Here is a 20,304-nt window from a genome sequence, read left to right as displayed (position 1 = left end):
GGGTGCATTCTCTAATAAAGATCGTTAGAAGCTCAACACTGGATCAGGCTCTCTTCTAAGCATGTATCATATTTCATCCTTATAAACCAACTGTGGTTTGTATTTTGTCTTCATTTTATGCAGGGGAAAATTGAAGCTTGTAAAGGTTAGGAAACCTGCCCAAGATCACATTCCTATTAAGTGTCTTAGCAGAGCCCTGAACTGATACCAAATCAGGCTGACTCCAAGCTTGTGCACTCTTCTGCTTTTCTATCCTTTAGACTCCGGTTCAACCAACAAGTCAGTCCCAACGATTACTGCACCATATACTGAAATAGACTGAAAAAAAATACTGAAAAATACTCATTATATGATTCTAGAGATTACAACAAAGAAATTCCTAGAGCATTCTATCTTAACTGTAATATTGTAATATTTCTGTGAAAATGTTTGAAACATGGCTCTCTATGGCATCCATAGATCAGCTGAAGTTATCCTAAGAGCTCAATTTGACTGGTCTCATTTATTCAACCAAATCTCTCATTCAACCAACATTTGTTGAGTAATTTATTGTTTCTGTGGCCTTCAAAGAGCTTATAGATTAGTGAGAAAACAGGTTAAAATTAAGTAGAAATGAGTAAGTGCCTGAGGAAAGCATAGGATCAGAGTGGGACTGATTCACACTGGCTGAGAATAGAGAAATGTATCTCTTACTATGCAAGTGTTCATATCGTCAGTATCACCTTCAGAATTTAAGACTTTCAAGGGCAAGGACCATAACTTATTAATCTTTGTACCTCCAAGTTGATTGGATGAATAAAATGGCATTTGGACCAGGACATGAAAGTTTAATTTGAGGAAGGTTATTTTGGATTGAAAAATTAGCTGCCCTAAAGAACACATATATTAAGTCAAATAGCATGTGTAGGAAATAGCATCTGATATGACTGCAGCAGTGGTATAAGAGAAGATGACAGACAAGGCTAGAAAGCTGGCCTTTGTCCTATGTACAATGAAAAGGACCGAAAAGGTTCATTTAATCATATGGTAAAGACAGCTTATGCATAGGAAAGATAACTCTGGAAAAAGTATGAAATGTTTTATGCTTAGAAAAGTGCCTGGCACATGGAAAGTGCTCAATACCTTTAGCTGTTGTTACTATGATTGTTATTGGTTTTATTGTAGAGAGTAATAAGATTTCACATATGGGACAGCGTTTAACATCTAGACATTTAGAGATAAGAAAATAGGATTTCTAAATGAGTAAACCAAGTATTCAAATATTTAAGGGAAGGACATATTTAAGCAAGGAAATATTTAAGCAGAGGCCTGGTGAACCTGTGAAAGGTCTCAATGAAGACAGGCATGTGCCTTTTCTTGGTCCCATGGTCCTCTTACCATGCAGGCCTATGGTATGCATGGCCACACCTGTGGTTTACGGCAACTCTAGGTGTTTATACATGTTGTCCACTTTTCCACATGCATATGATAGTCTGTTAAAATCTGTCTGGGGGGGCACTTGGGTGGCTCAGTTGGTCAAGTGCCTCCCTTCAGCTCAAGTCATGATTGCAGAGTTCCAGGATTGAGCCCAGAACTCTCTCTTTCCCTCTGGTCCTCCCCCCTCCTTCGTGCATGCTGTCTCTCTCTCAAAATGAATAAGTAAAATCTTTAAAAAATTAACTATAAAATCTCTGTCCGGTAATTCCAACATATAACATATCTGGCCCTGGTTATTTTGACAATGAATCTCACTTTCCTACATTTTCATGTATTTCATTACTTTTTGTTAAATTCAGGAAAGTGTGTATAAAAGATGTTTCATATTGCAATTAGTTTTTGAGTAAAATAATTCTACTCTTTCTCTTTTTATACAAGTTAGGTACTTTCATTCTTGTTCCTATCTCTCCCCCATATTTACTTGCCTGAACCAAAGCTTACTGCAACTGATTCTGGGACTTGCATCAAAGACTAAATTATGACTCATTTCTTATGTTGAATGTTTAAAAAGTTTTCATGCATATATATAATATACACATAATTATATTATATATTATATATTATATATTATATATTTAATTTATTATATAACATCCAAATTCTAAACCTACTGTGAGAATGGGGTGAGGAGGATCTGTAGGAAATGATTATGGGGGACTTTTCTATGAAAAATAATTATGAGTTTAACTCAAAATCACCTGGGTGGCTCAGTGGTTGAACATCTGCTTTTGGCTCAGGTTGTGATTCTGGGGTCTGGGATCAAGTCCCACATCAGGCTCCTTGTGGGGAGCCTGCTTCTCCCTCTGCCTATGTCTCAGCCTTTCTCTCTCTCTGTCTCTCACGAATAAATAAATAAATAATTTTTTAAAAAACAAATCTAGTTCCTAATTACTTGTGATCTCCTAGTCACTCTGCTGGACAGGATATTTTACTAGAATGATGGGTTGAGACTGACTCAGCTCACACATTTCAACCAGTGAAGAGCCTTAAAATGGGAAGATACATCATATTTGAAGATAAAATGGTATAAATACTAACCTTTTGTCCAAGGGATAATATTGTAATATGTAACTACACACTATAATCATTTGTTACTTAGAACAACTAATATTATCTAATGAATTTTATTAGTGGTTTTTATTAATTGTTACTATATAATGGTCTTAGATGTTCTGAAGTAAAATATTTGATACGCCTCTCCAATATTTTGTCTTTCACAAAAATCAAAGTCTATTCTTTTCTAGAAAACAAGATTGCTGAGCTTACCATAGATCAGTGGCTTGACCTTACTAGTGTATCATTATCATATACTGTCAGGAAATTTCCCTTATTTGACTTTCTGATGACTTTATTTTAAATGTACAACTTATGTTTAAAATTTGACCTTTAGGTTAGACTGACCTTTTCATAGGAAAGCTCTCTTTAGGACCACATTTAACATTTGCTCTGCAAATGTTAAAGTTTGTCAGAAAGAGCTTTCCTACACTCAAAACATCTCTGGGATAGTAGAAAAGCTTTCCATTACCATTAACTAAGTGTTCATGTATTACAAACACACACACACACATATTCTGTTTCATAGAATTTTAGAACTTTTTTAAACCACAGAAATCTTTAGAAATCCACTTTCCAAATTCCTAATTTTCCTGACAGTAAACAGAACCCAAAAATGCTAAGTTCATTTGATTGGCAGTATAGATACCAAGTCTATAAAACCCTGACTTTCTGGTATTCAAATGCTTTGTTGATATCACTGACATGGTGATATAAAGGTATAATTTTATTAATCTGACTTAACTGTCAGCAAATAAAAGAAAACGTCAAAACAGAATGACCTTGGTCATAAAGTTGGGCAGTCTTTTAAGATAAGGAAACCCAATTATTTGGTCACCAAGGACCCTGTTTTAAAGAACTGTCTTACTCAACCCACACACCAACTCCACCTATACATCACAGGGTTACAGGAGAAATCTGACCATCTGTTCACTTGAAAGAGAGAGGAAGACCCAGAGTTGTACGCCTAGAACACCGGGTCTAGCTGCCACTCTGAGCTGTGTGTGGATCCAGCACCCTCACAGTGTTTCCTTAGCTTCATACACGGGAGTCCAACCCACTTACACCTGCTGTGCCTCTTTGGATCTTGGCTTTACTGTTCCAAAGTAGATACACATCCAGCCTGTCACCACTACGCTCTACTGCACTCTGACGATTAAACTGCATCAACTCTCTGTCACCTCAAGGGAGGCTTTGTCATGAATGTTGATTCATTAAAAGGGCATTTCTGCCATCTGGTTGGCAGATGGAAATGTAAAGATCAATACTTCTCATCCCTCAGGTCCAAGGATCAGAAAGAAAGGTGGTTGGGTGGGGGAAGGAGGGAGGACTTTTTACCTTATCAAGATGGTTGTAGAAATCAATGTTTGCTGCACAGAGATACCTCCCAAGCAGTGTTGCATGAGTGGTAAATATTGTAGCAATGGGAAGTTTCCGAGCTCGAGAAAGGATCAGCCCAGTTCCTGCCTGCCATTCATGGAATTGGGCAATGACATGTTTCCCATCTGCATGATCTGTCACCTACATCAGAAAAGAAGCATTTAGAAGAGTTGTTGGTAAAGCTTGATCTTGACCATGGCCCACAGCATAAGGAAAGTTATCGTGCCCATAAATTTTTGCAAAATTTAAAGAGAGCTAAGCAAGAAGTATGCAGATTTAGCCAGCAGAATAGTTTTATAGGATTTAGCTGCATGTTCAAAAAGCCCACATATTTTTTTGGCATAATCCTCCCTTTCGGTAATGAATCAGATTTATTTTTGTAACTACAGAGGGGCCTAAGAGAACAAATGTACAGTAGGTACTCAATAAATATTCGTTGAATGGATGAATGGATAATAGCAATAATATCCTTGAAGATAACACTGAGCAGCCGAATCACTGGGCACTACCTACTTACAAACTTCTTTTGAAATAAACAATAAATGACTTCATGTTTTAAGTCAGTCTTATTTGGATTCTTTGTTCTTTGAAGCCAAAAGCACTTTAATATACTATTTGCTTAGAGGCAAATCCTATTTTAGTAACATGCCGAGGACCCAGGTCTAATCCCAGTCTAGTTCTAAAACTAGACGGGGCATCAGTTTCCCTGCCTCAAAGTTACCTTGTTTCACCCTTACAGAAATTTAATATTTGCATTTCACTACCTTTATGACTGCCTGTTTCCTCAATGAGGGAGCAGAACTGATAATGCAAAACATGCACATTCAGAGAGACTGAGCAGAGAATTGGGAAATGGAGAGTTCACCCAAGAAGGCAGTTCTTGCACTGAGAGGACATCGGTGTCACTTGGAAGGCTGGTCAAGCACAGGTATCTGAGTCCCATTGCCAGATGATCTAATTCTGGGCTGGGGACAGGAGTTTGTATGTCTTTTAAGTTTGCAGCCAATGCTGCTGGTGGTGGCCTATGGAAATACTCTGTGAAAACCACTGACTTAGGCTGGACCTTTGTAGTTTAAAATACCTACTCTTGAAAAAGTTCCTTACAGTAATTAACAGTTGCACAGATCAGTGGTAGCCGAGAGATGACAGCAAAAATAAGGCTTGCTCAAGTGCCTTAGATTTTTGTCAATGTCTTTATTTGCCATTTGAATAAAAAAAATTATGTTTCTGTAATAGCTTTACTTCAGAGAACATTGGGGCTTTCACTTTCTTGCTTCTCTCTTCTCTAGATTCCTTTAGCAGAAAGGATGAGAACAGACACACACACACATACAAGCACACGCATGAACATATACATGCACGCACACATGCACACACAGGCTGGCCTCAGCCCTGGGGGTAGTGGCTCAGGGAGGCAGTTTGCAGAAGAAAAATTGGTTCCACCAACCAATGCTAAAACAAGACTGTTAGCACCCTCACCCTGTTCTCCTATTCTGTCACCAAAACAAGGTAATGTTACTGCCCCTTCACCTTTCCCTTCACCTTAAGGCAGCCTTTTGTGACTATTGAATATGGCTTCATCAGCAAGAAAGGGTGGTCAAGGGGACACACTGCCAACATATAGTTCTGTGATTTATCCTTAGACTATATCCTCACTTTGCTAAGGATGCTCTTCCCTCACCATCTGATTTTTAAGTTAGGCATAATCATTTTGAGGTAATGCAAGAAATGCAAAGAAATCTTTCTGCCATGCTTTGAGAACTTGAGAGCACAGGCTTGGTTCATTTCACAAGAATTGGTACCTAAAGCTCTTGGGACTTGGGCGGACTTGGGGAGGTTTGTTTTTTTTTGGGGGGGGGTATTTCACTGCTAACAGATCCTTCACAACTAAGGAGATCACTTCAACCCTTAGAAAATGATGAAAATATACAAAAGCCACTGCAGTAGCACAAGTACCCATGCATAAACAACACCAAATATTTCAAGCTATTTTTTACTCCCATAAGTCTAGAATTCATGTGCATAGTGCATGATGTATACTGTTTTTTGCTTGTATATATATTACTTTCTATGTATCAGGCAATATAATGGGTTGTTTTATTCTATTTAAATCTGACATGTGGTACATGCTAATAAGCACGATTATTAACCTGTTCCAAAGGCTAGTATTTAGTTAGAGGAAGGCTGAATATTTCCTCAGATTCTTTTGAAGTGTATTAGGACAATCATAATGACGTCATCTTACTTAGCTTAATCTAAAAATCACAGAATCATTGCTGGGCACAGAGCACAATTATGCTTCTCCTCTATTGTATGTCTATACAATAAACTGTACCTCTTTTAAGAACCAGGCAGTTAAAGATCCAAATATTAGCATATCGTTGGCTTCTCGGTCATGATAAGGGATGCCGACACTGCATGCTTCCCAGAGGTCACCCTTCCACCTGTCCAGGTTCCAAGCCGAATAGCCTATGTCAAATAGCACCACGTAAGGACTCCCTTCTATCAGCCATCTTCCAAAGTGCACCTGCCATATTAAAGAACATACAGCTTTGCAGTTATACCAGGGAGAAAAAGGTATTTGTGCTTAGAGTAGATAAACTTTATTTAGAACTCAACAGCAGACAGTGCAAACTATACAGGGAAATGTAGTGGTAACACAAAGCATCTGATATTTGAGCCTGAAGATGGAATGGGCTTGCATCCATTCATCTAAACTTCCAAATTCCTATCTTTCATTAAATTTGGTCATTTTAAAGATGAAGTATCTAGATCTCTGTAATCTCTGCCCTTCTCTTTCTCCTGTGACCTTGAGCTCATGGTTTTAAGATTTAATATCATGGTCTATGTTTTTATGATAGAGTACTAAGGTGAACTACTCTGTATCTTCAACTTGCAGTTGGATATAATGTCTACAATGTTACTTATTTTACTTTATACTAGAAAAATCTGCTAGAAATATCTGTTTCTATAATATTCCATGTTAGAAAAATCTGTTTCTATAAACAAACGTAAATGATTCTCTCATTCCTCCTATAAAAAAAAAAAAGTGACATAAAGTGTTTCCCAACATGGTTGCTGCCAGGTGTCCTAACTAAATATATTGCCCAAGATAACTGTATCTCTTTAATCTAGCAGCTCAAAGTCTAATCCTGTTTTATTTTCAAATTGAATTTTTATTCCTATTTTATCTTGTGCAAATTTTAATGTATTGGCTATCTCACTTTTTTTCTAATCGTAATTATATAATCACTTGTATATGTAAGTTTTAACTTTCTTTTTGGCCTCTATATTTTCTGAATGAGTAATTTACTCATTCTTTTGTCTTAACTTTTATTCTATGTTTATTCTCCTATTACATGGTATGCATCTCCATAAATTCGCTTCAAACCCTTGGAAGCTGGCAAAAACTAAGAGCCCTTCATTGGGTACCCAGGCCTCTTTAGTAAACTGGACGTGTCCACATTGCTTAGTCATTGACCCTGTGACTTCTGAATCCGGGGAGCTTACAAGCCCATTTGATCATCACTCTCTTCCATAGGACTCAGAAATGCATGATGGTATCTCTCCCATCTAGCCTTGGACAACTCTGAAAGACCCCCATTAACTGTCAGTTGCTTTCATTGTAATGAGTATTTATCATGGGACTCTTCTCTTCTCAGACTGAGTTTTCCTTTTCAATTGTTTTCTCTTTGGGACATTCCTTGATTTATGTATTCATTCAATGAATAGTTGCTGACTCCTAATATATGATATATGATACAATGAGCTGAGATCATAGAGGATTAACATTAGAGAATATAAGCTAGCTTGTTCTGACTTCCATTGAGTCCTTGGCTGTGACATGGAAAAATCCTTACACCAGAAATCCATTTAGAACCATGAGACTTGGGCAGCCCCGGTGGCTCAGCGGTTTAGTGCCGCCTTCAGGCCAGGGTGTGATCTTGGAGTCCTGCGATCGGGTCCCACGTCCAGCTCCCTGCGTGGAGCCTGCTTCTCTCTCTGCCTGTGTCTCTGCCTCTGTGTGTGTGTGTGTGTCTCTCATGAATGAATAAATAAAATCTTAAAAAAAAAAAAGATTTAGAACCTTGAGACTTGTCACACCATTATGACTTTCATCTCCCTCTTCTTTCATGAGAGCTTCAAATGTAAGCCCCTTCCAAAGACTCATTCTTTCATCCTGATAGTACAACATGCATCCCTCTCTTACTTTTCTATGTTCTCTACACTACACTCACTATAATTTATTTTCCTGGTGTTCCCTGGGACCTCAAGTTCCCTTTATTTAAATCTTCTGCATCTTAAACTTTGCATATACCATCTTAAACTTTGCATATTTGTAAATCTTGCTACTCATATAGACATCTCAATGAAGGCTCCTTATTTTTTCACCCCCAGAAACTATATTCCTGGGATGAGTATGAAGGAAGTTTGGATCTTTTAAAATCACACTGAAACTTATTTGTGTATAAAGACATTTTTGGAACTTGGTAGTATATTTGGATACTACCTTTCCTTATTCTACTAATCATCTGGCTACCTTTCCACCTTTTTGGGGACAACTTCAGAATCCAGGTTTTTATCCCACACACTTATGTCATAGTTTTCTGACTTTATTGACTTCAAAAAACTTCATGTCCATGACATTCCAGCTACCCATGTTCATGGCTACATTATTATCCTTGTCAAAACCCAAACTGTTCCTCCCCTGAAATATTCAATCTTAGAATTCTATTCCTTGACCACAACGTCAATGCCCCACTTCTCTTACTCTGTTTCCCCGAGGGTATATACTATTTCCTTTTTCTCTTCAAGATCTCCAGTTCCTATCTCTTCATTTTTTCTCTACATCATCTCCTCCTTTCTGGGTTTGCTTCCTTTCTTATCCATTTCAGACACACTGTCCATCAATTCAATCATTAATTCAGTCAATCACATAGTCACCTCCAGGACTGATGCCACCTAGCCCTGTTTTCTGTTTGAGTGACAGGAGGAAGAAAAATCCTCTCGGTAGTGCTTTAGATTGTGTTCCCTTTCCACTTCTCAATGATCTTTCTCTCTTTGTCCATTTCTTTCGAACTTTTGACTTCTTCCTATCTGCCGGGTATTTCCTTTTGGCATCTAAATGCGATCAGATCTCACATTTAATGAAACACTAATTCTCAAAATAATATCACTCCCAAACTGCTTAATTATCTTTTTTCTTCATAGAAAAATATCATTGCCACAACTTCTGTACCTTTTTCCTAATTGTTCACTCATTCCTAAACCTACTGCAATCTGACTTAACCCTCTTCTCCCTAGAGGCTGTATTTAGCAAGATTGCCATGAATAACCTGAATATTGCTAAACTCAATTGGCTTTAGTTAAATCCTTCATTGACTTAATCCCTCCTTTATACTTGAAACTCTCTTCCCTTGTTTTGACCTATAACTATTATGATAGCAACAGATTACCACAGACCTAGTGGTTTAAAACAACACAGATTTATGATCTTTCAGGTTTGGGAGTCAATAATCTGAAATGGGTCTTTTGGGTTAAAATCAACATACTGGCAGAGTCACAGTCTATCTGTAGTCCTTTGGGGAATCTGTTTCTGGCCTTTTCCAGCTTCTAAAGATTACCTGCATTCCTTGGTTTGTGGCCTCTTCCTCCATCTTCAAAGCTCATCAGGCCAACTTCTGCTTCCATTGGCACATCTTCTTTTTGATTCTAACTCACCTGCCTCTCTTTTATAAAGACCCCTGTGATTACACTGGGCCCACCTAGATAATCCAGAATAATCTGTTCACCTTGCAATTCAAATCTACAAAATCTTTTTGTTATATACGGTAACATATGCACAGGTTCTGAGGATTAGGACTTGCCCACTCTTGATTCTGCATGACTGACTATGTTTCTACTTTCGCAACCTCTGAGTTTTTTATTTTAATGTAGATGTTCTAACATGTTGACATTCCTGAAGGTTTGACTCAATACATTTGCTCTTAATCAATAAACTTCCACTGAATGCTGTTATCAATACCCATAATGTCAACTAAAATTTAAAGACAAATGACTTTCCTCAAAACATTTCTATCCTCTACCTTCTGCTGAACTCCAAACCTGTTATCCTATTAGACACTTCTTGATGGTTTGCACAAGATGCTTCAAGTCTAACCTATTTACAAACAAGTTCATTACCTTTCTCACAAACCTGCTCCTTTTCCCTAGGTAGATAAATAATCTTCCATTGTGAGTTCATGTAAATGGTGCTCTATTCTTCCGTAACAGTGTCCTAGGTCTTGCTGAGTGGAGTGTCAATCAGTAGCCCTTACCTGGCAGCCATGTTTATTCATTGTGTCCACAGCTCTTCTAACAGCATCATTTATAGGTTCACACTGTTCCACCTGAGTCTTCATATTATGCTCAAAATATGGGCCAATCAGAAAATAATTGTCTCCCCATTCATCTGCTGTGGTTTTGGCCTTTGTCTGAATCACAGTATAGATGCCACCAACTGTTAAAAAGAAAAGGTTCCATTTATCATTCAGGTTAGTATTTCACTTTAAGTGATGAGGCATGGAAATGCGTTCTCATTTTTAAGTTAGCATTTAGGATTTATCAAGCACAAGGGTTTATTTAACTTTATAAAAGAAATCTTTTTAAAGATTTTATTTATTTTTTCATCGGAGACATACAGAGAGAGGCAGAGACATAGGCAGAGGGAGAAGCAGGCTCCCTATAGGGAGCCTGATGTGGGACTCGATCCCAGGACCCCAGGATCATGACCTGAGCCAAAGGCAGATGCTTAACTGACTAAGCCACCCAGGCACTCCTCTAAAAGAAGCTTTTTAAAGGACACACAAATAGTAACTATTTGGTTTAATTCATGCATATTTTAAAGCCTTTTCTGGGTGCATATCATAGAGCAGCAGGTTGACAGCAGCCGAGAAATACAAACATTTCAAGGCAATCTGACAAGATGACTGTAGTAAAGCAGAACTTGGCTTGAAGGTCTATCTACACTGAAGTGTCAAAGTTGGCTCCAACAGCCATTGTCAAGACACACACTCAGCAACTGTAGTCACCTTTTACTCCTTCTCCTACACTGCTCCAAGAGGGGGTTGGTGTATGTTCAAGTAATAGCCACTGTTGAAATTATGAATAAGTCTTTCAAGCTAAAGAGCCACTTACCCTGGAAGGTACCCAACAAGGTACCTTTTGACAAGAGAAAAGAGGTGATAGCATTTAATAGGGGAATACTTGGCCCAACCCTCATGTCAAGCCCAGTGACTCACATACAAATTTTCATGTGGTCTTTCATTTTTCCCCCTCTGGCATTGCTCCCATGACTTTTGAAACACAGAGCTAGGGGCGCCTGGGTGGCTCAGTCAGTTAGATGTCTCCCTTTGGCTTGGAATGTGATCCCAGAGTCCTGGGATTGAGCCCCATGTTGGGCTCCCTGCTCAATGGAGAGCCTTCATCTCCTTCTCCCTCTGCTGCTCCCTCTGCTTGTGCTTGCTCTCTCTCTCTCTCTCTGTAAAATAAATAAATAAATTCTTAAAAAAAAAAACACAGAGCCAAAAAATACGTATACTCTAGAAAAACATGGATACTCTGGATTCAGCATGTCTACATCTAGAAAATCATTCGGGGAAATAAGAATGCTAAAAGATATGTGTATTAGGATATTTATGGAAGCATTTTCATACTGAAAAATTTGGAACAACTTAAATTGAACTAGTTAACTCAATCTAAGGCTCCATTAGCTCATCTGTTCAGCGGGAATAAAATATTACTTAGTTTAGGGGCAAAAGGCAGGTTGTAGCAGCAGTATCACAGACTAGGGCTCATTGAAAAGGTGGTATTTGAGTAAGTATTTAAAAGGGTGAAGAAATGAGGCAAGCAGCTATCATGGGGAAGAACTTTTTAGGCAAAGAGTAGAGTTAGAGCCACGATCCTAAGTTGAAAGCATAGCGTGCAAGTGGAGAGTAATAGGCATTTAAAAGGAAAGGTTTGAGAGGCCACAGCTAGGCAGGAGGACCAAGGAGAAGAAGACCTCAGTAAACTTTGGGAGGATATCTTGTGCTGGCTCTAAGCAACCATCTTGTGTGACAATATGAAAATGGTCTGAATCAATTTCTTGAGCAATTCTCAGTCCATGGGCAATAGGTGAGAAAACAACTCAAGAAATGCTGTGTGAAATTCCAGAGCCAAACAGATCCTGGCACCAATCTTTATTTCCGTTTCCTAGAGTGATTTTATTACTTGTGTATTAAAAAAAAAAAAGGTTCCCATTTTTACTATGAGTTTTCATAAGTTATTTCAATTCATCAGGATATATAGGTCGATAGCAATTGCATCTCTTACATTGTTTCAGTAATTTAGGCTTTAAATAGTAAGTCATACCAATAATCACAATCTATGGCCAAAAGCTAGAATTTGCCATCTGCAAATTTTTTGTTAAGCCCAAACCACTCAAAATATACTTTGTGATAAATTGCTATTTAAGAGATAAGCCACAAAATGCAAATGTTGGCACTATTATATAAGTAACAAGATTCATTAATTCATAAAATGGTAGAGCTAATATAACTCACAACATGCAATTATTACATGCAAACAATTTTAACATGAGCCTACATAAACTTACCGTCTTTAAGAACTTCATGTCTAAGAAAAGACTTTGTGATTATGGAAAATTTAAAGAAACTTAAAACTATCACTTGAACAAAGAACGATAAGAACATTCAATCACAACTCAGATGGCAGGTGATGAGAGTAGCATGGGACATGTGAAGATGATTTGTAAACCCTGCAAGCAGAGGCTTCTAGACTAGACCAGGAAAAACGTGATTCACTTACGTAATCAATAATGAATCTGAGGCTACATAAATTGATGCCAGCATCAAGTATGCCTAAATATTTCTCCAAATTCCAGAAAATTTTATGAACTGTCAAAACCATTTGTTGAGGAAAACAAATTTAGAGAAATAATTTGCAAGAACAATCAAAAGATTTTTCTTTAAAGTATATATGAGTCACATCTTAGCAACATATTTAAACATATATAAGCTTTATTCATACTTACTATCCATGCAAAGGCAAAATTTTCAAATAATTTCTTCTGTAGACTTATTTCCTTCACCTTTATTTTATCAGGGGGTTATGTTACCAGATTCTGATGGCACATATTTATATTGCCTGATTCACATTTCTATTCTTAAAACTCTTTTATTTGCAACTATGTATGTTGCCCAGAGATCTTAGGACATCCTTGTTTGTTAAACTATGTGTTTCAAATTCAAATACACTTGAGTAAATGCAAGCATATTTTTATTTGCTGAAGGACAAAAAGGAGAAGAGAAATTTTTTACTCAAAAAAAAAAAAAAAGAATGATTAGATGTGGAAATTGAAATGCAAAGTTAAACACTGTTGGTTAATTCGCTTCTTCTTTTTCCCATTTGAGGCCTTCAAACTTGATAGCGATAGTCCCCAGCTAGCCTTAGAGTGTTCATAAATACTATGGATACATTCTTTCAGTCTATCAGGAATAAAAACATAAAATTTTTAAAAAGAGTCAATCCTATATTGGTTGAGGCCTAATGGTAAATGAATCATTCCCCCCTAGACTCCTTCATGTACAGACTTTTTGGGAGGAGATCATCTTACCACTATTTCATATGCAAGCTCCATTTTATGTTCTTTCTGTCCTCCCCATATTTGTATGCCAACTACTTGCCCTTAGCATTTAACTTTGTCTGGATACCAAACTTACCCCAATCTCCTCTCCTGGCATGCTAATCATAGGTAAAATGGCATAGAAATAGGGTCATTCCTATTTTCAAATTTGGAGTATAAGCCAGAGGTTCCCCAACACATATTTTTTAATGAATTATTGTTTTACCAGTGTAGGTCATTGAATTTGGACTTGCCCTTCACTTTCAAACATGTACTTTGTATCTTATTGATCTATATTTTCCTGCAACAGCATGGGAGCTATCTTTCGTGTGAGGGCAAAGTATCAGGCCTTTCATAAGAAAGAAAAGATGAGGTCCCATGGCATATGCCATGGAGATAGCAAAAACCCCAAGTTTTCATCTAGAAACACTGCTGATATTGCTAAAATCTGGATTCCAAAGCATTATAGAATGTGGATACCAGCTAAAATAAGGCTACACACACACACACACACACACACACACACACACATGTATATACATATATACTCATGCACACACATACATATAATATATTATAATACATATAATATATTGTGTATTATTCTAAATATATATTATGTATAGCAAGGATATACATTTGACCCTTGAACAATGTGGTGGTTAGGGGTGCCAACACCGCATGCAGAATAAAATCCACATACAAGTTTTGACTCCCCAAAAACTTCACTTCTAATAGCCTACTATTGACCCGAAACCTTACTGATAACAGAAACAACACATGTGTGTATGCTATATGTATTTTATACTGTCTTCTTACAATAAAATAAGCTCGGAAAATAAATTTTTTTTAAGATTTATTTATTTATTTATGATAGACATAGAGAGAGAGAGAGAGGCAGAGACACAGGAGGAGGGAGAAGCAGGCTCCATGCAGGGAATCTGATGTGGGACTCGATCCCGGGACTCCAGGATAGCGCCCTGGGCCAAAGGTAGGCATTAAACCGCTGAGTCACCCAGGGATCCCCGGAAAAGAAAATGTTGTTTAAGAAATCATGAAGCAGAGAAAATACATTTACAGTACTGTATTTATTGAAAAAAATCTGCATATAAGTGGACCCATTCACTTCATAATTGAGTTGTTCAAGGGTTGACTATATTTTATATATAAACTGGGATAATCATCACTTTTTTAAATGCTTAAAAGTTGCAGAATTGGGAAGTTATATGACTTCAGTGTACAGAGCTACTAATCTGGCCCTCCTGTCTCAAGGAGGCAGAACAGCAGAACAGTGGTAGTCATTTTACCGTTAGACATCATTCTCTGAGGTAGCAAACCTGATAAGAAAGACTAAATGTTACTACTGGCAAAAATGGTCAACAAATGTTTATGTGTCTAGAGCTTTGCTGGGTCTGTGATTCAGAATGAAGCATCTGCAGTCTTGGGCAGTGGGAGATGACATACTTAAAGCAAAACTGTAGATACCTCCCACCCTGATTATACCACAGTGGTAACTCTAGATGTTTTAGACAGGAGGGGCTCAGACATGGTAATTTGGATGAAAAAGAAATGAAGAGACTAGTGCTCATCTTGAAGATATGTGTGTACCAAGTATGGGTTTTGTATAGATTATGTTTCATGTGGTGAAGCTTGGGATGCCACTGACATGGCCACCACTTATTCATGCCAGGCAAAGGAAACTTGACCCCTACTTACTGTAACCCCGATCCATATCTTTCCCCCCTCTTGGCTTTTGCATTTAAAAACAGAAGGATGGAATTGCTCAAAGTGAAAGGCAGTATGAAAATGAATGATCCAACTTCTTCATTTGATGAATGAATTTTATGAAGAAATAATCATAAGCTAACACCTACAAGGCATTTACTAAGTGTGGGGCACTGTTCTAAGAGATTTACAGTTGACATTTCTTTTAGTTTTCACAACCCCATTATAGGTAGGTGCTATTATTATCTTCATTTTTAAATAAAGAAACTGAGGCACATAGAGGCTGTGAGACCCATCCAACATCATACAGGTAATGATGGAGTTGGGATTCCAGTCCCCAAAGTCTGACCCCAGAGTCCACAGGCTGTAGACAGCAAGACTGCAAGTAACTATCTGGAGTAAAGTATTCATAGATTTTTAAGAGTGGTAGGTGGGAGGGTCAGAGGGAGAAAATGAGTGGTATCACGGAAAGATAAATATCTTTAGGTCTTGGGGAAGGTGGAATCCTTTCTATTCTGCCCTAGAGAAAAGCCATTTAAAAAACAGTACTTAGTGGAAATAGCTTTTTTATTTTGGCACTTGCATTTCTGGTTAACAAAAAGGAACCCAGGGTTTGGGGAACTTGAGAGCAGTGGTTCTCACATCAGTCACTGAGGCTTTTGGAAATCTGATGAAAGCATTCAGTCCTCTTCTCCAAAGGAGGACGTACACAAACCACTTTCAGATATAATTTTAAAAGTTTACAAACTCTTTGAAGCCCACTTGTATCAAGGTCCAACCTTCAGAACTCCCGCCTCAGAATAGCAGACTCACAGTTATAATCAGTTTCTATCATACCATCTTGATTGTAGTTTTCTGAGTTTTTCCATATGCCTTTCATACCATGTGACCCAGAGCTATGGTATCCGTTTTGAGAAGGAAGAAAATAGAAGTATTATATGTATTATATTACATGTTGGCCTAGGGCTAAAATGAATTGCGTTTAATATTTTTTTTTTTTTTTTTTTTTTTTTAGAGAGAGAGTGTGTGAGTGCATGGGGGTGGGAGGGGAGAGGCAGAGGGAGAGAAAGAATCCCAAGCAGATTCCACACCACACCCAGCACTCAGCCTCACACAGGGCTTGATCCCAGGAGCCTGAGATCATGAACTAAGCTGAAACCCAGAGTTGGTCACTTAACCGACTGAACCACTCAGGCGCCCCTATTTTTAGTAAAATTTTAAAAAGAAGCATTCATTTAGTGACTATACTTCAGAATTACTCACATGTATTAAATTAATAATCATTAATTGTGACAATATTCACTAAAGTCTTTTTAATCTCAGATATCCTTAATATAATACAAATATTGTGTAGTCTACCATGATTTGGGCAGGTCAGAGAAAATAAACCTTTTTATTTCTAACATTTGGGCAAAACTCTCCATCCTAGATCATGCCACAGTCTCTAACTTGTCTGCTACTTTCCTGCATCCTCTCACCCAACTAGTAACAGTGCTTTTTCAAAAACACACCTGAGTTAGCACTTCCCACTATTTAGAAATTCAATGGCTTCCTATCATTAATCATAAATTTCACAAACTCCCCCCTGCTGGTCCCTCCCATCTGCTCTCACCCTCCACTCCTTTCCCTCTCTTAGCTTCCCTCAGATCTTTGAACAGAGTACACTTTCTCACCTCTGCATCTTGGCACATCCCGCTCCTTCACAAAGAACACTGAACTGTCTCTATCCTTCTTCCATCATCTTTTTCCAGTGGCTATTTATCCTCCACGTGTCAGTTCAACTGTCTCTTCCTTACAGAAGTTTCATCTCCTAACCTCAAATTAGGTAGATACCTCCATCCCCTGCCCCCAGTGTATAGTCTTGGAGCATCTTGTTCTTTCATTCTTACTGTATCACATTTGATTCTAATTGCATGTTCAGTCTCTACCTGCAAGTTTGTAGATTCTGGAAGACTGGGGATCAGTTCTGCATTGTTAAGCTCTATCTCCTTCAATTTTCAGTGCCTGACATCTAATAAATCAACACTTGATGAATATTTATTGAATAATAAATGAAGAGCAATAATAAATGTTTAAATGAATAAAAGCAATAGATGTCAAGGGTAATATGAACAAGTGGAAAGTGTTATTTGAAGTCTGAGAATGAATATCCAATAATTTAACTGTGACTCTCTAGTTTGTTATATTTTACACATATTCATTGTTCATTGGCAAGATTATGGCAGAAAGGGATTTTTTTTTTCTGTAAGAAATCTTTTGTTTTTTTGGATCTGAATAGAGTTCCTTGCTTGCCATGAAACATTATAAGAGAGCTGGATCATGTTACATTAGTTTCATTCAAGAAGAAACTTGATATTCAGATGATTTAAATAATTTTTTTCAAAGTCTTAGAAATTTATGGCCTTTGATTGCAAGTCCTATGTTCTTTCATCTATAGGACATTTCCTTAGGCAATGATTTTAATTTTTAATTTTTGTGTGGTAGTAAAAAAGAGAAGTGAGTTTGAAGAAGACCTAAATGCTAGTTCCAGCCCTGACATTTGCTTGATCATCTAAGCCTGAGGCATCCATTTCATCTTTGAAATAGAGGAGTTGGATTCTAAGATGCCGCATATCACTGCCATGAACTGCGGGGAGATAAAAGTAATGTTTTTAAAAACTGTATTTATAGTGTCAGTGTATTGTCAGGGATGAACACAATAGTTGTCCTTTTATATAAAAATTTCTAAACTATCAGACTGTAATAAATATCAGCATAAAGATATGCTGGAGATGATGTCAATTGGATAAATCACATCGTGGTTCTCTTCTCCATAAAACAATTTCCTTTCCCTTGTATGGGAAAAGCAAGAAAATTGGTTCAAAGGCATGGAGGGCTGAAAACAAAATGTATTTGTTCTTCATTCCAAAGAAAAAAAAATCCATGGAGCATTTTCTGCCCACCAGTCACCATTCTGGGCCCTGAGATCAGCCTGTGCGTCGACAGGATATAAGCTCCATGGAATAACAGTGTTTGCCAGGGTGTTCCTAGCACTGGGAGACAATGCTCCATTAATGTTTGCTAGATGGAGAGAAAAGGAGGAGAGAAGGAAGGAGAAGGGACTCTGTTCAGGTACTGGAACTCACGCAGGGGCTCTGGTCTAAAAATCCCCCCCCCCCCCGGTTTTTCCGCCAATAAGCTATATCCTTGAGTTTCTGCCTGCTCTGTAGAAAAAAACCTTCATTTCAAGTCGTAGACTGGGATTTATGTATAATAGAGATGACTCCATTCCCAGGAACTTTGGGCATTTTAAACACCAGGTGACTAGGAAAAGAACATTAGAAACAGCTCTTCACAAAACACTTCTCTGTAATAAGGTTTCTATTCTCTTTGCTTCCACACTACAGAGAAGAAGCCTGCTTTGTTCTCTCACATTCATTCCTGCATTTCTACCCAAGCAGGATTGATTTTTTTTATTCTGATTGTATGCTATTATTAATTTTATAAAAAATTTGCTGCATTTTATGAACTTTGAATACTTAGCATAAGGTGAAAATCAGAACTGGTGCCAAATATAATTCCTCTAAGTTTGAAATTCTCTCATTCTTCTTAATAGGAGCCCTGTGTAATGTTTTCTGAGCAGCTAGTAGGTTAGAACTTTAATTCCAAGCTGGTCATGAATTATTGGCAACATTATTAATAAGTATTTTGTACCATCTTTAATGGTGCATGGCATTAAGGTTTGTAAAGAGTCCCAATCACATGTGGTTCTCCCTAAACTAAAGTACTTGGTTATGCTTTTTTTGTTGACAGAAAGCATAAAACCAAAAGAGTAATAGTAGCCTTTCATTTCTGTTTGGCCATAATATGCATTTCAAATTTTAGTTTAAATGCACATTCCCTGACAACGACTAATATTTTCAACGTTTTCTCCCTTCAATACACAGCCGCATCTAAGTTCTCGGTGGCCTGTTGGAATAGACAAGGTTAAATGTAACCTCAACTTATATTCAGTTTGAATACTTTCCTCACTCACCACCAATTCATTCTCACTAGAGTCACCTGTGAAATCCTAATACATTCTTCAGCAATCTGGCAAATAGCCACCTTCCAGGGTAGTACAAACCTTTGTTGGTTACTTCCCAAGCGACTTCAAAAAGCAGTAAATCCTCCACAGGAAGCTCTTCAACTTCCCACTGAGGCAGCCCACTCAGGGATGTCACAGATAGAGATCGGCCTCGAAGCATTCTTTTCCCAGTTCTCTGAAACTTTTTTGAATCCTTTTTTCAACAAATTGTGATCCCAGGAGCGGTGTGCCAACAGCCGTACGAGTTCAGGGTGGAAGATTTCAGGCTTGGGGAACTTCTCACAGGTATAAACCAGTCAAATGAAATCTCATGTGCTTTCCAGAGAACTCTCAGGTTAAGGAGGAATTTTCAGCTCCTGTTTCTGAGCAGGTCCAGTGAGGACAGTATCTCCAATCAGTATTGACCTGAGCAACTCTATCACATGTATAATCCTCAGGTTTGGGGCTTAGCAAGCACTCCTTCAGAAGGTGGAATCCTCATAGGCTGAGCATGACACAAATCCAGACCTTTAGCCCTTGTCCTTTTGACCAAACTCCTAGACTCATACAGTCATCAATGCTTATTTCGTCACTTCTAAAGTGATCCAAGATTTGCAAATTCCCCTTATTAAGTTTATAGACCACTTTGGATTACATGTAGAATTCACTGGGACTGTTTTTAGTGCCTTAAATCCCTTTAAATTTCCTAAGTATGCTTTTGATTCCTATTTCTAGAGCATTAAATTATTATAGTCTATGCTTATCATCTAAATTTTGATGTTAGGCAGAGATCTTGGTTCCCCTCGTCTTAATTACTTTTATTAAAAAGTATGAAAAAAGTATAAAACCCAGTGTGTCTTTGGTTATAACATACAAAGTGTATAATTTTGACCAACCGATGGAAATTAAAAAATAAAAAACTGTTTTCAAAAGTTTAATCAGATCGCCTGATGATTTTTTC

The 20,304-nt window shown here is 37.7% G+C and overlaps 1 protein-coding gene across 2 annotated transcripts in view; it reads right to left on the bottom strand.

Annotated features, from left to right (window-relative positions):
* Positions 1-20,304, bottom strand: part of GYS2 (glycogen synthase 2) — a 60,427-nt gene that overhangs the window by 33,033 nt on the left and 7,090 nt on the right. Inside the window, exons 1-4 of one of the 2 annotated variants that reach the window (XM_072798742.1) lie at positions 19,404-19,837; positions 10,227-10,408; positions 6,245-6,436; positions 3,868-4,050 (exon numbers count right to left, since the gene is read on the bottom strand). In XM_072798742.1, coding sequence (XP_072654843.1) covers positions 3,868-4,050; positions 6,245-6,436; positions 10,227-10,408; positions 19,404-19,524 — 678 coding nt within the window. In that variant the 5' untranslated portion in view covers positions 19,525-19,837. Of the gene's footprint in view, positions 1-3,867; positions 4,051-6,244; positions 6,437-10,226; positions 10,409-19,403; positions 19,838-20,304 lie in introns of those variants that run through there. The other variant, XM_072798743.1, reaches the window with a different exon arrangement.

This window comes from Canis lupus, chromosome 25 (genome assembly GCF_048164855.1).
Source record: "Canis lupus baileyi chromosome 25, mCanLup2.hap1, whole genome shotgun sequence".
NCBI classification, from domain to species: domain Eukaryota; kingdom Metazoa; phylum Chordata; class Mammalia; order Carnivora; family Canidae; genus Canis; species Canis lupus.
The sequence above is the reverse complement of the archived record's forward strand: the minus strand, read 5'-3'. Positions and strand labels throughout refer to the sequence as shown.